Below are 15,312 nucleotides of genomic sequence, written 5' to 3' on the forward strand. Positions count from 1 at the left end.
TCGTGGTTGTACTTGTGGTAGGTTCTGGAATCGTGGTTGTACTTGTGGTAGTTGTTGTACTTGTGGTAGTTGTTGTACTTGTGGTAGTTTCTGGAATCGTGGTTGTCGTCGCGGTGGTTTCTGGAATCGTGGTTGTACTTGTGGTAGGTTCTGGAATCGTGGTTGTACTTGTGGTAGTTGTACTGGTTGTGCTGCTGGTTGTACTGGTTGTTGTACTTCCTGGCTTGCCAGTTGTTGTTGTTTGGATGGAGCCGCCTGTACTATCAAGAGCTAGTGGCGGTGACACCTCACAAAAACGTTTCACCCCGGCAGCGTCGTCGTTCATCAGTGCTTCAAAGCAGTCAATGTTGCGATATCCAAGGTGACTTGACCACAGCGTGCCCACTCTGATACCCGTCCAGCCAGATCCGTGGCAGCCTGCAGTCCTCAACGATTCATCGGTGTACTCAGGGTTCAGAGGACACTCCCCTGAACAGTCACTTGGTGTTTCCACCGAGTTCTCACGGTCGTGGAGACACCCAACATGGAAACCGTCAGCCTGACGCCTCACAAGGACCAAATCAGAGCCTTTGGCACTCCTCGCGCAAGAAATGCCTCGTATGCTCCAATGAAATAGCAATGCCGAAAACACATTCTTAGTCGCTCCGAACTCTGGCGTTGTACCGATATCCCTAACCAGGCTGGACGAGTAGCATTCCGTCGCCATAACGTTCTCTGGGGGGTAGAACTCTCGTGCACACACGGTCTCAATGCCCGGTTCTCCCGTCGTCAACGCCATGGCGCACTCTTCAGTAAGGTTGCCAAGCAGGCGCTCCTCCAGGCCTAATGTCATCGGACTGAACCAATCGGGACCGTCGCAAAAGAAGGCCTCCAGAGCAGCCACTTCGAAGTTCCAGGCGGTGGAGGTGGGACAACCGGAACCGCAGGTCGCGGGTGGCGGAAATGGCAGTTCCTCACCGAGCTGAAGTTCAATGTGTGGATCATGCATCTGCAGGCAGCCCAGCACGTATTCGTTTCCGTCACGTCGAAGTCCGGCTTTGACGAGCCCGGTCTCAATACACTCACCCTGCTCGATGCACCAAAAATCGTCGTCCCTACACTTGGTGTTACCCCAAAAGAGCCAGTGCCATACGTCGTACACCGAGTCCACAGGCTTCCTCTGCAGTTCGAGAATGCGTTGGTACCCGCCAGGGTCAATGACGTTTGCAATGCATGTGTGGTAGTAGTTAGTGCCTGGGTAATGCAGGGGAACGCCTGCTGCCAACGTAAACCAAGAAAGTGCCAGGTGCAGCATTCGAATATTAGATCTTGAAGGCTACATCCAATTCGCAGTCTTTTAGTCGATCACAAATTTTCTATCCTGATATCTTATTCATGCGGTCAACAGGAAACGTATCACAAATGCGGTTCAGGCCGCATCCAGTTGTACTGGCTCGATAGAGCTCATTGCTGGCAGTTCTGTCTGTGGTTGTAGCTTCTGGACGACGGTCTGTGCTTTCAGCACTCCCCTCACCGTAGCATATGAACAATGCCACACCTTCTCGCAGACGACACCCCGCTGCGGATCGCCGTTTTTACAAACATACTTCTTAATGAGCCACAGCTCATTGATTGGCTGACGGCAGAAGGGACAGATGACTTGAGCCCAATCGGGGCTTAGTAAAGGGAAGGGTGGCTGGTCTGTGACCTCGGCGTCGGCTTCTATCCTCCATCGCCGCACTGTTTTGAGCCTGAGTTCACCGACGACCCGCAACATACCACTGGTGTCTTTCCCGCTCAGTTTTCTGACGTGTAGACACCACGAGCGCGTGCACGCATTCTGTGCACGCAAGTACATGTCCACAGGGCCTAAAGAGTACGTCAGGCTGCTTCGAGAGGCAGATGGTGCACACGTAGTCATCGCAGGGGCCGGTTTCTATACAAGCCTCGTTCAGCTCGTGACAGGCTTCAACGTGGCGGGGATCGTCTGCGAATATTCGGTTACCGGCTTCATGCCAAAAAGTAGCTGTGTCTGGAGAACGGCTCTTCAGATAGTCAGCAGCGGCCCGTCGCCATGATCGTTTGTCAGAATCGAATGCCACCTCCAAATGCGAGAGAAGCGAGGGGTTGAGAACCTGGCGCCTTGCTAAATTCTCGGAAGCAGACGCAGACGTTTCCTGGTTGTTAACCATTGTGCTTCGGATGGCCTCGATCTGGTGGATTTTCTGGATGGTCGGCCGACAACGGTGGAGGCCTAAGGAAACTTGGAGCTGGCTCTCCGCGAAGACAACGCAAACCGTCGCCAGAGTTGCCACGTTCCAAAGCTTCACCAGTCCGGTCAACACAATTATGGCCACAGAGATGCCGGCTGACAAGGTGAAGAATAAGGCAGAGGCTATGTATATGGGGTTCTTGGAGTCAGGCACCAACTGACCGAGACGGGAGTCGTTCTTGAACCATGGAGACCTCAGGCCAAGCAGGACCAGACATAAAAAACCGGCTCCTCCAGTGTTAACGTACCAGGTTAAAGTCTGACTGTGGTAGTAATACAGGTGCCATCCCCCAGTGACGAAGTCCTTTGCTGCCCACTCAACGCAGCGACCACCCTCACCTCTCAAGTCTACTGACAGAACCGCCTCATATAACGCCGTGCAACAAACCACGCCGAAGGCGGTGCCTATAGCCTCCTTGAAGGAGGCACAGTAGTCCCAAACTCTGGTGCCCTGTAGGATGTAGCGCAAGACGATCAATAACCATCGACACGTCATTAGGGAAACAAGAACGACGCGGTACGCCAACGAAGGTTGGAAATACCGCCTCGAAACAGGAATCGGACCCTCAGGAAGCGGCACGGCACACCGAACGCTTGCTGGGTCGTAGATTGTCGCATAGGTTCCCGTCGTTCCAGCATTCAGCGAGTACTCATTCGGAGATAGAAGAACGACCAGGTCGCCAGTGCCTGGACTGAGGCTGAGCCAGTTCAGGGTATTGTCACAGAATGCATCGAGATTGTGGTAAAGTGACCACACCTCAATGGTTATACAAAACTGGATGTTGAGCTCCCTTGAAACCTACAGAGTAAAGAATGGCTGCAATGGAGAACCAAATCGCAGCTCGCTTGTCTTTTGGCAAATCAGTGCATCTGACGAGCCTCCTCAAACCTGACCGAATACCACAGCGAGTATTACTATGGCTGTAGGACGAACTGGACAAGGATGGCTGTGTGAAACATCGCCGCAGCCCACGAGTGTCAGAGGCCCATTCGTCATCAGTAAATCGTTTTAATCGTGCCAATGGTTGCCATTAGAGGCGAAATCTGTTCATGCGAGCCATCACATTTCAAACACGAATAATCATCAGGACACCCCAGACGATAGACCAAATCCACCCAATGATCAAGAAGGCCAACAAGAACTGCAACAATCCGATAATCATGTCATCTTTGTTGTCAGCAACGGCGCCCATAACTAGAGTGCCAATGCCTGGCAGAAAGAAGTTCAGAATGGCCATACCAATAGTCAAGGCCTTGTCACCAATAGGCACTTCCAGGTTCTTGATTCTGTTTCCGATCGGCATTTTGAATTATGTTTGCACACAGTGCACCTGCACCGCAACCTCGTGTTTCAGATGTGAGAGGCTTCATTTGAGAGGTTCGTCGTACATACAACGATACCGCTCACGTTTCAGCTGCACTTAGTGCAGTTATAATATGGTAAGAGTCGTGAGGCAGCACGAGTCAACAACTGAATGCCCATAGACATTTTTCGATGACTACGGGTCTGTGTCATCGGTAGACGTTTACACCAACGACATATTGGTTTGGACATTGAAAACGTTGTGTGGAGGGAGGAAGGGTAAAGTGAAGCTACCTGTGTGCGCCAGGGCTGTGTGCAACATTTTTGACCATGGAAGACGTGGAGTGGTTCTACTCGCGACATTTGGCGCTGGTGCTGCGATCAAGGCGGAGGTTCTACTTTCCGGCACGAGTGGACGCTTGTGATGTGAACCTGGAACTTTTGAACGACCTCCTGTTAGTCTGGTTTCCCAGTCAGAATTGCGAGTTCTACCTTCTAGACGACGTTCGGTGGAGCAGGAGATCTGATGATGGTCTGGTGCTCGCAATGTCAGGAGGTTTGAAGTTGACTTTAGAAACAAAGCACACAGAGGACCTGGAGAGGGCTCTGGAATCCTCAGTGACTCGGCGACTTGCAGCAATATCAGCGGATGTGACTTGCATCCGTCGACGTGTTTGCAACAAGGATATACGAAAGGAAAACAGCATCAGTGACGGGTTGAGATGGAAGTTGAAGGAGCTGGAAAACGGGCGGACGTCAACGAAGAAAGAACCGAGGGTCAAACCGTTCGCCATTGATCGTTTTGTCGTTGAGCTGCAAGGACCGTCTCTGGACCGGATACCCACGATGCAACATTGCTCGGAGCACGAGGCAGAGTCCGCGCCAATCTCCACAGACAGCGCCATCTCTGTCCAGATAGAAACTTTTTCCCACGAATACGAAGCGCAGCGATCCAGGTTGGTAAAAAATCTGCAGGCCGAACCTGCAGATCCCGCCAAGCTGATCCCGTTTGAGTTCTTGAGACGTGACTCGCATCTACAAACGAAAGCGAAACTGACTACTGAAGCGCTGCGAGCGTTGGACAAGGTACACGACCGCAGGATCCAAGAAGTGGTATCGGAGTCAGAAACGTTGCAGCATTTAGGAGTCGCCAAGAACAAATCTCTGCGAGAGCTCCTTGCAAGACTGGAGTTAACGTGATTTGTGTTTGGTTAATTTAGCTCCTAGTTTAAAAAGTCACTACAAATCAAGGATGGTGCAATCTCCCAACTCACTCTGGCGAGCTCGGTGGGTCCCTTTGCGTCGGCACTTGCGAGACCTCTTTGCGGCGCGACGCATGGCTCGGCAGGTGCGCTTCTGGGTCTTACGTCGGCACTTGTCACCGAAAGTACACCGCTCCTCCTCTTCCTTCTCCTCACAATGGTCCTGGACGCACCGAGCCACAACGGTAGTATGCAGTCTCACGGGCTCGCGCAGCACTCGGACGCACTTTTCCCCCTCAAGACGGGAATCCTTCTCAGGACAGTAGGCCACAGGAACCTGGACCTCCACGCACCTGTCGCCTTCAGGTTGGGCTCCAGGTGGGCACGTCAGGTTCGCAGGCCGCCTCTCGAGGTTCACGCACTCACATGAGTTGGGGTTGTTGCCCCAACAGTTCTTTTGGAAACCCGGCGGACAGGACACCAGGGCTGGGACTCGTTTCATCTCGTAGCAGTCCTCCACGTCACCCTCGGCGGCGCATGTGGGGACTTTAGGCATAGGTCGTCGAATGCAGCACTCCTCTCCGTTGAAAACCGCTTCTGAAGGTCCCTCGCAGTAGATGTCCGCGTCAACCTCGAGTCGCTTAACGCAGGTCTTGGACACCAGCTCTACTGATTCCGCCGCTGGTCTGGGTGTTAGGCGCTTTACCTTGCACGGCTTGATGTGGCACATGTCCAAGCCTGCCTTCAGCTTCCGGCCCACCGCCTTCTCCCGAATGCGGTTCTCGACCACCTTTCGGTCCTTGAAGTAGCACTCGCCACCTGCACAGGTAGGATCAACGTAACACTCCTCCTTGCAGTCCGAGGGAAGGAAGTCATGCGTGCAGTCAATGTACTCCTGAGAGACGCACCGATCACCTTCGAGCTTCCAGCCAGCAGCACAGTGGAATCGGTGTTGAAATGTCTGGTTGCAGACGCATTCACCCTGATAGATGTAGCCAGGAGCTTCGCAGGTGTACTCCAGCGCGACAGGACTCCTTTCCAGGCACCCATACCCGTCAGGTGTCTGATGTCGCCCGCACTTAGTGCTCATAGTGGACTTGCCGGACCTCACACATTCCGAACCTTCCAAAGAAAAGGTCTTCGGACAGGAAGGAAAAGCTGGCGACGAGACCACGCACCGTCCAGCCCGATTCTCACCGTACTCACACATCATTTGAGGGGTGTACTCCTCCTCAGCAACGCAGTCACCCGTGTCGACGTCGTAGTCGAAGCCTCTATCACACACCGCAACCTGTATTGACCTTTCCTCCGGCACAAAGCAGCGCGCGTCGACACAGGACGCGTCGCAGTGCCTACCGTGGCAAGCAAGGGCGACTGCTCCCAGAAGACAAGACAAGCGATAAGATATCATTGCAAAGTAGAATGAGTATTACCACCAGGCTCTACAAAACCCAAACATGAAGTGTGGGGCCGCCAACCCTCCTTTTAGAAAATATCATGCAGGTCAATCGAAGCGTCCCCACCCTCCTGCTGGTCGTCCTGGGCTTCCATCAGCAACAATTCCTCATCAAGGAGGGAGGTAACGTCATTGCTGCCGAGGAGCTTCCTTCCACCTTGCATTGGTGGCTCAGACACAGGCATTGGTTCCAAGCCGGACGGCTCGTCTTCCATGTCAGCGAACTCTTCGAAGAGCGCGTCTGAGAGATCGGACGCCATATCGAGGTCGAAAATACTCTGGATGAGTTTTCCATTCAGAGACTTACATCATTGGGTCCGATTACGTTAACTACAGCGCCCTTTCGGTCACTCTCGAAGACCAAAGCTAAGGCCTCGCTTGCCGGTAGTACCTGTGCAAGCGCCATTTGATGTCGTTGGCAATCCACCAACGTGGCCGGCTGCACCTCCACGAACTCTCGTACGTCTGCCCGCATCAGATCTGCCATCTCCGACTCCGCCGCCGCCACTTCCTTGCGCTCAAAGGCGCAATCAGGTCGGAACTTTCGATCTCGGATGCGGTATGTAGGCGGGGTGAGGCCGCTTCTGTACTCCCACCAGGCGGTGTGCTTAAGATGGGGGTCGTTCAGCCGCGGCCTCACGGAGTCCAGGTCGAAGTCCCCCTCAGCTGGGTCCCACACATAAAGCATTTGTCCTATATCTGCTGCTTTGAAGCCGTCTTCGAGGTCGTTCGGAAGGAACTTGTACACCTCTATCTTGCAGGGCAGTTCCAGGAGGACGCCCTTCATCACTTTTTGCCGGTCGCGGAGTGCGCGCGAAGGTAAGTCTGATTTCCCGTCGACAAGAGAGGTGGTGGAGGGTGAGGGCACCTCTGTTCGGTTGACGGCTCCGATGTCGAAGTTGTCCATAGTTTTTACCGCTGCAATATAATTCTCGTCGTCTTCGGAAAGATCGATCTTCACAGTGAAGACGCGGTAATCCTCCTCAACCAGCGGTTCGACGTGCACCCCGATCGGCTCCCCAAGCAGCTCAGACTCGAGCCTCCATCGTAGAAGTGCCGCAATCACCGGCGGCAGCCGCATGACTGAGACGTGTTCCAGGTCAGGCGTGTGTCGATGAAAAAACTGTGTGGAGGAGGATGCTCGACCACTCCCAGCTACGGTGTTACCCATCAGCTCTTCGCTATGAAAGACTCCCTTGAGGACGTTCCTGTACTTCCGAGTAGCTACGCTGATTGTGAGACCCAAAAAGATCCTACGATGGTCGTTGATCCATCTAAATCGCCGATTCGTGAGGAAAACTGCAGTCTCACAAGAAACAATCATCAACTACTTTAGTGGCGGCACATTGCCGGTCTTCGCTACAACCAGCATTCCGGCTTCCCAGGCGATGTACCCCTTCAGCCAGCCTTTCGAGATTGCGTTGGACAACAAGCATGCGGTCTCCTCTACGGATACAGGGACGTAGTAGTCTCCCTGGGGGTCCTCCACCTGCCATTTGAGTGCAGCGGTGAACAAACCTAATGGGACAGCGAAGACTCGAGCCTCTGCCGGCTTCATAAAGGTACACCAGTACTGTATGACCCTCGCGAATAAAGAACGGTACACCAGACCTTTACACCTCACCATCGAGACGTACGTGCCGCCTCTGATGAACTCGTCTCTGTGTGCATCCATTGTCCTAGTGTATAACGTCAAGTTTCCCTGGATTATCGCTTGCTGCATAGCTCGGTAGTGGCTGAGGCCGTACCGCTTGTAGAGCGCCTCGGGAGGGAAGGACCCTGACCTGAATGTCACCGCTAGCAGCGTCTCGAGAATGTCCCTCTTCAGGGACTCCTTTCGGGTGTTGGAGAACGCCCAAACCAGCAGGCCCTTGGCAGCTCCGAGTCGATCCTGTTGCAGGTGCAGCTTGCCAACTGAGAACTGGAACGTGACCATAGGACCTCTCTGCACTTCCGCTTGATGCATGAGGTTTGCAGACTCAATGGTCTTCATGAACTGATTCGCCATACGCATGTTCCTCAGGTCCATGCACGCCTTCATACTTTCTCCGACGAAGACCACGAAGCCAGCCTGCCTCCTGTCGTCCTTCTTGAATGTGCCGATGTAGTTACGGAGAATGTTGAGCACTTCCTCCCTGCGTTCCTGGCCGCCGTTGCCATCGAGAGCCGTTTCTGCAATTCCTTGTGCGTCAGCTTGAGACGCGGTGTAGTACAAAAAACGTGTTAGTGTCACGAGCGTCGGTATCATCCAGCCAGCAGGTAGAGCGACATCAGACAGATACAGTGTTGCCCACGAGCCCAGCAGCACCAGGCCATGTTTAACGGCCTTCGCGTGTTGGACCTGGCGAGGAGGACGAACCGCAAGCTCCCGCAGCGTCATCAACCAAGCCTCAGCCGCGGGTCGCCAGCTGGCGGTATCCCAGCACCACTCTGGACCCGCGAATTTCGCCGTCACGAATCGTTGGATCTCCGAGTCTCCAGCATTTCTCAAACAATCCACTACTGCTGGCGTGACTACATGATTATCAAAGTCGAGAACCCAGCTTGGGTCAAACAGGCGCCGGACCTGCAGTCCATCGCGCACCCGGACTGCCCGCCATAGGCTATTGTACCAAAGCTCCAGCATTTAATCCGAATTTAGATGGCCAATGTGGTGGCGTTGGCTGAGGTTTTGAGTTTTGAATCCCGATTTCTCGATAGCTTCGTGAGGAACTCAGCAAAGCAATTTCGTCGGCAGCAGTTCGTGCAGTTGCCAGTGGTTCATCAGGCCGTAAAGGAGATAATCTGCTCTGTCACGGGCCCCCTAGGCGTGCACCAAACAGACCCTCACTACTCGTACTTCGTGGACTCTCTGAAAGAGACCATCAACGCCACGCGAGACCTCGTGGAGCAATGCGCTGAACAGACACTCGATATCCTAGCTATGGGCCACTTTTTGAACCTGAACGCTCCCGCTCTCGCTTGTTTGGCTCGTGTGCATCAAGTGTTGGGGTTGATGGAGCAGCAGCTGCTCAACGAGACCGAGGTCCAAACGACATCCTAAAACATCTGGAAGGATTAGAAGAGTAGTGCTCGCCGAGACGGGGCAATCAAACGGAAAGAAGACGCATGCGATGGTTCATAATAGTCGTCCTTTGCAGAACGTTGAGAGGTCAAAAGCTCAATCGATACACTAAACCAACGCGTCTTCCATCTCCGCGTCGAGCTTGCTCCAGTCAATATCACCTCCAAATGGGTCCTCCGACAAAGCAGCCACGCGGTGGCGCTGGGACGAATCGGTGTCCGACTCGGGTATTGATCTGAAGTCATCCTCATCGGATCCGGTCGCTCTTCTGGGTTTCTCAAGCGGCTTCAGGTGCTGATTGTCCTTGAGCCAGGCTGCCAGCTGCTCCTCCTCGTCGGAGCTGCTCAAGACGCCATGGTTGAAGGACTCTGCGACGGGGTCAACCTGCTCAGGGTCCATATCCACAGAGCTGGCTTTCGGAAAATCACCAGACCAGACAGCAGGGGTTAAGGACGGTGCGGACATTGCATCCGACACAGTCTCTGCCTCCTCCCTGGGTACAGTGGGGGCGTCCACAGCCTTTACTGACTCTGGCTGGGTGTCAAAACACGACATCAGATCCGCAAAAGGATCCTCAGAAGGTCTGATGCTGGGAGTCAGTGACATGCTGGTTTGAGGGGTTACTGCCGCAGGTCCTGTGGGAGAGGGGCCCATATCGAGAAGATCATTGACCACGGGCTTCGCAGGCTTCTCGAACTCCCCAGCGTCTCGCTTAACAATAGCACTGCGTGTGCAGGTGGCCCAGATCTCACCTTTGCAACTTGTCGTTCAGCTCAAGCAAGGTCTTCAGCTTTACCTCCCCGTAAGGCTCTTGGTGACCTTCTTGACTGAGAATCTGCACTCGGCGTTCCACCTTAGGAGTCATTCGGACGAAAATATCTACACACCGCTTGATGAGGTCAACGTCGTCCGAGGTCTCCACAAGGTAGACGGCCTTCTGCAGCTGCAGAATCTGTTTGTCTGTGACAGGCAGCAAGTCGGAGCGAGCGTCCGCAGTTCTTGGAGGCGACTCGAGCTTTTGGCCCCTTGGAGGGAACGTGAAGCCCTTCTTCCGCAGACTTCGATAGGTCTCGTGAATGTGGGGCACTCTTAACTCCTCCATCATAAAAGAATCGGCCCAGAGCTGAATCAGCCGTAGGACTTGCTGTTTCAAATAGTGTACCCGTCGATCCGTAGACACGCCCGAGTTGGAAGTGCTTCCCACCAGAAACTTCTCTAACTTCTTAATCTGCCCTGTGACCGTACGATCCTTGAAGGAATTCTGCGTCCAGCTTGCTGCAGCTACTCACAGTCTTGAGAATAGACGTCATGCTCCGCAGGAACTCCTTGTTAAGATGTTGGGCCATGTCCAGTCCACCCAGCTTAACGCATTGCTCAGTCAAGTCTAGCGCCAACCGGATTCTGTCAGGCCTCGAAGAATGCAAGCGCTGCTGAATGACGAACAGCACGCAAGGAGCGTTGACAAACGGAGACCGCAAGAGTTCCCGTGTTATAGTCTGTGTCTTATTCGGGTCCAGCTCCACTCCGAAGTCGTCTGTGCGGTTTATGGCGACGCGACTGCCGTCAGTTGCGTCCTCCACAAGGCGTCGGAGCGGGTCCAGATGCATGGGAGGCGGGGGGTAACCCATGTTCATCATGAAGCCTATCGTTGATATGGGGTTGTTGCGGTTCCCGACCTTCGAGTTGTCGGCGCTAGAGATTGACCGGTGAGTTGTACTGTCACGGAAGGAATCATTCCCCAGCGATTCGGTTCTACCCATTCCATTGGACCAAGGTGATGGTTCGGAGGGCCTGGTATTCCGGTCTACGTTCCTGTTGCGCATGCCAGACATTACTGCGCGTCTAAAAGATGAATTTATTCGTATGGTGAAAAGCCTTGTCACCGTGGACTTACAGGCGGACTGCATCCGATTCTCTCCTGTCAGAAGTCGTGATAGGCCTGCCAATGGGGAGTTCTTTTCATGGTTTTATCCTCCCGACACTGCCGTGCGAGTTGCGCTTTCAAAAGCTGTCAAGAAAGCGACCCGACCGGAGACCTTTGGATTAAGTAACAGTCGCGGAACCATTTGCTACATCAACAGCGTCATACAATCCCTAGCCGCCTGTGCGCCCCTAAAAGAGTACCTACTGAGGCAGTCACACTCTAGTTGGTGTGTTCGGAGGCTGAGGCACTCGTACTGCGGCCTGTGTCATTTCGAGTTTCTGATGTGTGTAATGTGGGACATGCGAGGGGTGTCCAAATGCTTTAAGACGCTGACAGTTCCTCCCCGGTACGCTCATGTTCTAGACCGGAAGGCTCTGATCTCTTTGAAGCCTACATTGCGCCCAGTTGCATGGGGGCCGAAGTTGAAGTCGCTCGACCTGGTGCAACCGTTTTTGCGTATCGTCGAGAAGGCGGCACTACGGCCTGGGGCCCTGACTCGCCAAGAAGACGCGTCCGCCTTCTTCGTGACGTTTTTAGATTGGTTGTGCACCTTTGAGGTGCCGCTGACAATTCCCAGGCCACTGGATTTGTCAATCAGTGGAAAGCTGTACACCACTGCACTTGGACAGTATTTCGGTTTCACGGCCGCTATTCAGCGAGAGAAGGCATGCGGCGCCGCTAGTTCCTTGTCGCATCAGACATCGACTAACACCTATCTGGAATGGCCTGCTGACGCGGGATGGCCTCGCAGCTTCCAGGATAAGGCCTGGCCAAACAAGCGGAAGAGTCACTCATTAGCACGGCTGTTGGAACTCAATATGGTCCAGCATGACCGGCCCTGTGCGGACTGTCAGAAGACCTGCTGTGCTACTGAGTTCCGACGACTCAAACGGGCGCCTCGTTGTCTTGTTTTGCGAAAGGCGGGCGGGGTGCCAATATCCTTGGTGGAGGACCCTCTCGACCTCTCTGCTTTCGTCGACTCGGAGGTGGAGGCCCTCTACGACCTCGCCTCGGTAACTGTTTACATCCCAAACATTAACAGATCCCGAGCACGACTAGAACTCGGTCAGACGGGTGGTCATTACTATGCGTTGACGAAGGCAGACGAGGGAAGGTGGTTGGTCTGCGACGACGAGAGCGTATCGACAGCGTCTCCCCAGGAGGTTGAGAGAGTTCTCAACCCAGACGCTGGATTCAAGGGCAACTACAAGGCGGGCCACATGTACCCCAATGGGTTTATGAACGGCCACGAAGGCGTCCTTTTCTTTTTCGTTCTTCGCAAGGAGAAGGATCAACGCAACTTTGCGGAGTGGAGGCTTGATTCAGGGACCACTGTTGCCAAGGAAAGCTCCAAGAACGATAGGCTCGGCAGACCTATGACTGTAAATCTTTTCGCTGACGCCGCTGATGCGGACTTCGATATCGATAGCCTGAGTAATATAAGCACCAAGGACACCGAGAGCCCAAGTCCCGTTTACCATGAGCAGAGCTTTCGAAAGCGGCGCCGGGTGAGCCATACAGTTTTCACGCAAGAGAGCAGAGATATGTTCGGTGAGCCTCCGTTGGGTGCCACACAGACTCCTCCCCGTCAGCCTGGGACGATGCCGACGAGCAGCTGCTGCAAGCGAAGGATGCTGAGGAGCAGCTCATTCTCCCCGACACTGCAGTGCGCTGTGACCACGATAAGGCTTACGATCGTGGCAAGGTGAAGAAAGTACGTTCTCGGTACTCTCATCACCGAAAGCGCTCCTTTGGTCAAATCACCCAACGCTAGGTCGCTGTCGAGGTTAGGTTGTTGCGCGTCATAGCACCCAACATCAGCATGGTTTGTCGTTTCTCAATCGAATAGTGTCGAAATAAGGATGTGCGAGAGCTTCACGCGCCGTTATTCTCTTGTTAGGGTCAAAGGCCAACATTGACTTCAGCAGCTGTCGCCCTTGGGGATCCAGGGTAGGAAACAGATTTTCGAATGGTTGCATGCGCTGAGGCGGGTGCAGTAGTGACGTGTACTGCGCGACGTTGGGAAGGAGTTCCATGTCCGTCCATAGCGTGGGAGTGCCCAGCTTACTGTAGATGGATTGCAGCATTTGAGCTTCGTTCATACCTGAGAAGAGCGGCTTTCCTGTCACCATCTCTCCAAAAATGCACCCAACACTCCAAATATCGAGCGGAGTGCTGTAACGGTCACTGCCCATGAGTACATCAGGTGACCGGTACCACAAGGTTACCACCTCGTGGGTATAGGACTCGACCGGAATACCATAGGCCCTCGCCAGCCCAAAGTCACACAGCTTGAGGTAGCCTTCCCTATTGATCAGGAGGTTTTGGGGTTTCAAGTCCCGGTGAAGGACTTTGTGGTGGTGGCAGTACTCGACGCCGGAGACCAGCTGGAACATGAACGATCTGATTGCTGTGGGATGCAGCCCGCGCGGCCGGCCCTCTCGCCCGTCGCAGGTGTCGATCAAGCGCTTCAGATCCTGATCGAGGTACTCAAACACCAGCGTCAGCTCGTTGTCCCTGTGGATGACATCAAACAACCGTACGATGTTAATGTGGTCCAATTCCTTCAGTAGGGAGATTTCTCGGATAGCGGTAGAAGGTATTCCTTCGTCTTTGTTGGGAGGTCTGATTTTTTTTAGGGCGACGGTGCAGCCGTTGTAATCCTGTGCTTTGAACACCTCACCGTACGTTCCTTCTCCAACTTTTTCGAGGTGATGGAAGTACTCTTCTCTGTGTGACGTGTTAGCAGGTTCTCACTTCGGGGAGTCCGTTTCTCTCGGCATTCAGCAAAATTCTCACAATAGTTGCATCAGACTAGTTTCTTAACTGCGCATAACATCTGTTAACAATACGTGGTCACTGATAGGAATTGTAAGGTGCATCGTTTCCAGATTGTCGATTGGTCGTCCTCCGTTGTTGCTGGATGTTGAACGCACTGGATCCGCGTCCAGCATATCCGCCTTGACCAGTAGGGTCTGCTTGAGTTGGTGCTTGGTATCCCCCTGCTTGAGGATTGTAATGGGAACTGTTTACTTGTTGAATGTTGATGGCAACAGTGGTAGGCGTGGCCTCCGAAGGGATGAAGGAGGTACGGCCTCCAAGGATGTCCGTCATCATGACAGAGTAGTCCTGGTCGAGCTGCTCGGCGCCTCCAGCAGACGCATCAGTCTGGTAGTTGTTCATCGCGACGCGCCTCTCACGATTTTCACGGGTGCGCTGTCGACGCATCTCCAACTCCTCCGTCTGTGCCGCGTTCAGCTTTTTCTCCCTCACGAGCTTACAATCGCTTGTAACGTGACCTTTGTCTCCACAGAACGCGCACTGCACGTCAGCCTTCCGAAAAGTTTGGTACTTGGCATCAGGACAGTCCCAACCGTGGTGGCCGACAGCACCGCAGACATTACATCGAGTTTCATTGAGCGTGATGGCTCCTGTGCCATTCACCACCGCCAATTGTTCCAGCCCTTGCCGTTTGAAGAGCTCGTGTTGTGGGTGAGTAGGATCAAGAAGCGGTTCGATGAGTCTGCACGCCTTGAGAACCTTTTCCTCATCGTCAGCGGCAATGTGTATGTGCTGAGGCAAGTTTGCTTCCATCTCGCTTTGATGGTCGGTCTTTTTGCCTTCCTTTAGGGTGCCCCTTCCTCGAATAGAAATCAGAGCTCCGCTCTCCTGTTCAAGGCGCTTGTGGTTACAGCCGCGGGGACCTATAATAAGCCCCATGAAATTGTACTCAGGAAACTTCTCCTGGGGAATGAAGATCCTCATCACCTTCATTGCGGCCTTGAAGTCAACTGGAGGTCGGAACCACTGGAACTGGGCGGAGTTTAAGGCGAAATGCTCCACCAACGCTTGGTGTTCATCAAGCATCGAACGCCAGACTCGCTGTTCGAGGCTGTTGGTTCGAGCGCCTTTACGGTCGTATGTCGGTGGCGGGGAGGGCGGCCTTATTCCCGGTTCGGCAATCTCCATCAAACCCTGGAGCAGCTTTTTCTGCAACTCCTCCAACCGCTGCTCTCTAAAGAACTGATCGACATCTTGTGCCGGCAATCCTGCAGGTAAGTCAAGAAAGGAAGGGGGATGAAAAGGTTTCTCCTCCAAAATGGTGTACCGGC

General features: G+C 53.7%; 10 protein-coding genes across 18 annotated transcripts; 3 read left to right on the forward strand and 7 right to left on the reverse strand.

Moving 5' to 3' along the window:
• Positions 1-1,294, reverse strand: KVP17_004689 (uncharacterized protein; the record flags this gene model as incomplete). Of its 2 annotated transcripts, none has more annotated exons than XM_068523094.1 (2): positions 1-255; positions 285-1,294. In XM_068523094.1, coding segments are annotated over 2 exons (1,265 nt in total), but the record flags the coding sequence as incomplete, so codon positions are not given. The 2 variants fall into 2 exon arrangements, with proteins under 2 accessions (XP_068373324.1, XP_068373325.1); XM_068523095.1 differs by having other exon boundaries at positions 13-255.
• Positions 1,295-1,408: 114 nt separating this feature from the next.
• Positions 1,409-3,555, reverse strand: KVP17_004685 (uncharacterized protein; the record flags this gene model as incomplete). Of its 3 annotated transcripts, XM_068523088.1 has the most annotated exons (4): positions 1,409-1,489; positions 1,514-1,730; positions 1,759-3,026; positions 3,325-3,555. In XM_068523088.1, the coding sequence occupies 4 exons, from the start codon at positions 3,553-3,555 to the stop codon at positions 1,409-1,411; spliced, it is 1,797 nt and encodes a 598-aa protein (XP_068373318.1). The 3 variants fall into 3 exon arrangements, with proteins under 3 accessions (XP_068373318.1, XP_068373316.1, XP_068373317.1); XM_068523086.1 differs by lacking the exons at positions 1,409-1,489; positions 1,514-1,730; positions 3,325-3,555 and having other exon boundaries at positions 1,737-2,747; XM_068523087.1 differs by lacking the exons at positions 1,409-1,489; positions 1,514-1,730; positions 1,759-3,026 and having other exon boundaries at positions 3,319-3,555.
• A 329-nt stretch (positions 3,556-3,884) lies between these two features.
• On the forward strand, positions 3,885-4,754 carry KVP17_004683 (uncharacterized protein; the record flags this gene model as incomplete). Its single annotated transcript, XM_068523082.1, has 1 exon — positions 3,885-4,754. The coding sequence occupies one exon, from the start codon at positions 3,885-3,887 to the stop codon at positions 4,752-4,754; it is 870 nt and encodes a 289-aa protein (XP_068373312.1).
• Positions 4,755-4,793: 39 nt separating this feature from the next.
• Positions 4,794-6,167, reverse strand: KVP17_004688 (uncharacterized protein; the record flags this gene model as incomplete). Its single annotated transcript, XM_068523093.1, has 1 exon — positions 4,794-6,167. One exon carries the CDS (start codon positions 6,165-6,167, stop codon positions 4,794-4,796), a length of 1,374 nt encoding a protein of 457 aa, XP_068373323.1.
• A 74-nt stretch (positions 6,168-6,241) lies between these two features.
• Positions 6,242-8,838, reverse strand: KVP17_004684 (uncharacterized protein; the record flags this gene model as incomplete). Of its 3 annotated transcripts, none has more annotated exons than XM_068523083.1 (3): positions 6,242-6,490; positions 6,520-7,486; positions 7,544-8,838. In XM_068523083.1, 3 exons carry the CDS (start codon positions 8,836-8,838, stop codon positions 6,242-6,244), a joined length of 2,511 nt encoding a protein of 836 aa, XP_068373313.1. The 3 variants fall into 3 exon arrangements, with proteins under 3 accessions (XP_068373313.1, XP_068373315.1, XP_068373314.1); XM_068523085.1 differs by lacking the exon at positions 7,544-8,838 and having other exon boundaries at positions 6,520-7,441; positions 7,470-7,486; XM_068523084.1 differs by lacking the exons at positions 6,242-6,490; positions 6,520-7,486 and having other exon boundaries at positions 7,540-8,592.
• Positions 8,839-8,853: 15 nt separating this feature from the next.
• Positions 8,854-9,255, forward strand: KVP17_004691 (uncharacterized protein; the record flags this gene model as incomplete). Its single annotated transcript, XM_068523097.1, has 1 exon — positions 8,854-9,255. One exon carries the CDS (start codon positions 8,854-8,856, stop codon positions 9,253-9,255), a length of 402 nt encoding a protein of 133 aa, XP_068373327.1.
• A 129-nt stretch (positions 9,256-9,384) lies between these two features.
• KVP17_004686 (uncharacterized protein) lies at positions 9,385-11,036 on the reverse strand (the record flags this gene model as incomplete). Of its 2 annotated transcripts, XM_068523090.1 has the most annotated exons (3): positions 9,385-10,000; positions 10,029-10,537; positions 10,566-11,036. In XM_068523090.1, 3 exons carry the CDS (start codon positions 11,034-11,036, stop codon positions 9,385-9,387), a joined length of 1,596 nt encoding a protein of 531 aa, XP_068373320.1. The 2 variants fall into 2 exon arrangements, with proteins under 2 accessions (XP_068373320.1, XP_068373319.1); XM_068523089.1 differs by lacking the exon at positions 10,566-11,036 and having other exon boundaries at positions 10,029-10,378.
• KVP17_004687 (uncharacterized protein) lies at positions 10,912-12,974 on the forward strand (the record flags this gene model as incomplete). 2 transcript variants are annotated; one of them, XM_068523092.1, is made up of 2 exons in its annotated part: positions 10,912-10,982; positions 11,019-12,909. In XM_068523092.1, 2 exons carry the CDS (start codon positions 10,912-10,914, stop codon positions 12,907-12,909), a joined length of 1,962 nt encoding a protein of 653 aa, XP_068373322.1. The 2 variants fall into 2 exon arrangements, with proteins under 2 accessions (XP_068373322.1, XP_068373321.1); XM_068523091.1 differs by lacking the exon at positions 10,912-10,982 and having other exon boundaries at positions 11,140-12,751; positions 12,778-12,974.
• Positions 12,975-13,017: 43 nt separating this feature from the next.
• KVP17_004690 (uncharacterized protein) lies at positions 13,018-13,983 on the reverse strand (the record flags this gene model as incomplete). The annotated part of the gene is made up of 2 exons (XM_068523096.1): positions 13,018-13,930; positions 13,958-13,983. The coding sequence occupies 2 exons, from the start codon at positions 13,981-13,983 to the stop codon at positions 13,018-13,020; spliced, it is 939 nt and encodes a 312-aa protein (XP_068373326.1).
• Positions 13,984-14,022: 39 nt separating this feature from the next.
• Positions 14,023-15,249, reverse strand: KVP17_004692 (uncharacterized protein; the record flags this gene model as incomplete). 2 transcript variants are annotated; one of them, XM_068523099.1, is made up of 2 exons in its annotated part: positions 14,023-14,202; positions 14,234-14,974. In XM_068523099.1, 2 exons carry the CDS (start codon positions 14,972-14,974, stop codon positions 14,023-14,025), a joined length of 921 nt encoding a protein of 306 aa, XP_068373329.1. The 2 variants fall into 2 exon arrangements, with proteins under 2 accessions (XP_068373329.1, XP_068373328.1); XM_068523098.1 differs by having other exon boundaries at positions 14,057-15,249.
• Positions 15,250-15,312: the final 63 nt, after the last annotated feature.

This window comes from the organism of the source record quoted next, assembly GCF_019968985.1.
Source record: "MAG: Porospora cf. gigantea B chromosome Unknown PgB_NODE_546_length_15312_cov_122.819, whole genome shotgun sequence".
Lineage (NCBI taxonomy): Eukaryota > Apicomplexa > Conoidasida > Eugregarinorida > Porosporidae > Porospora > Porospora cf. gigantea B.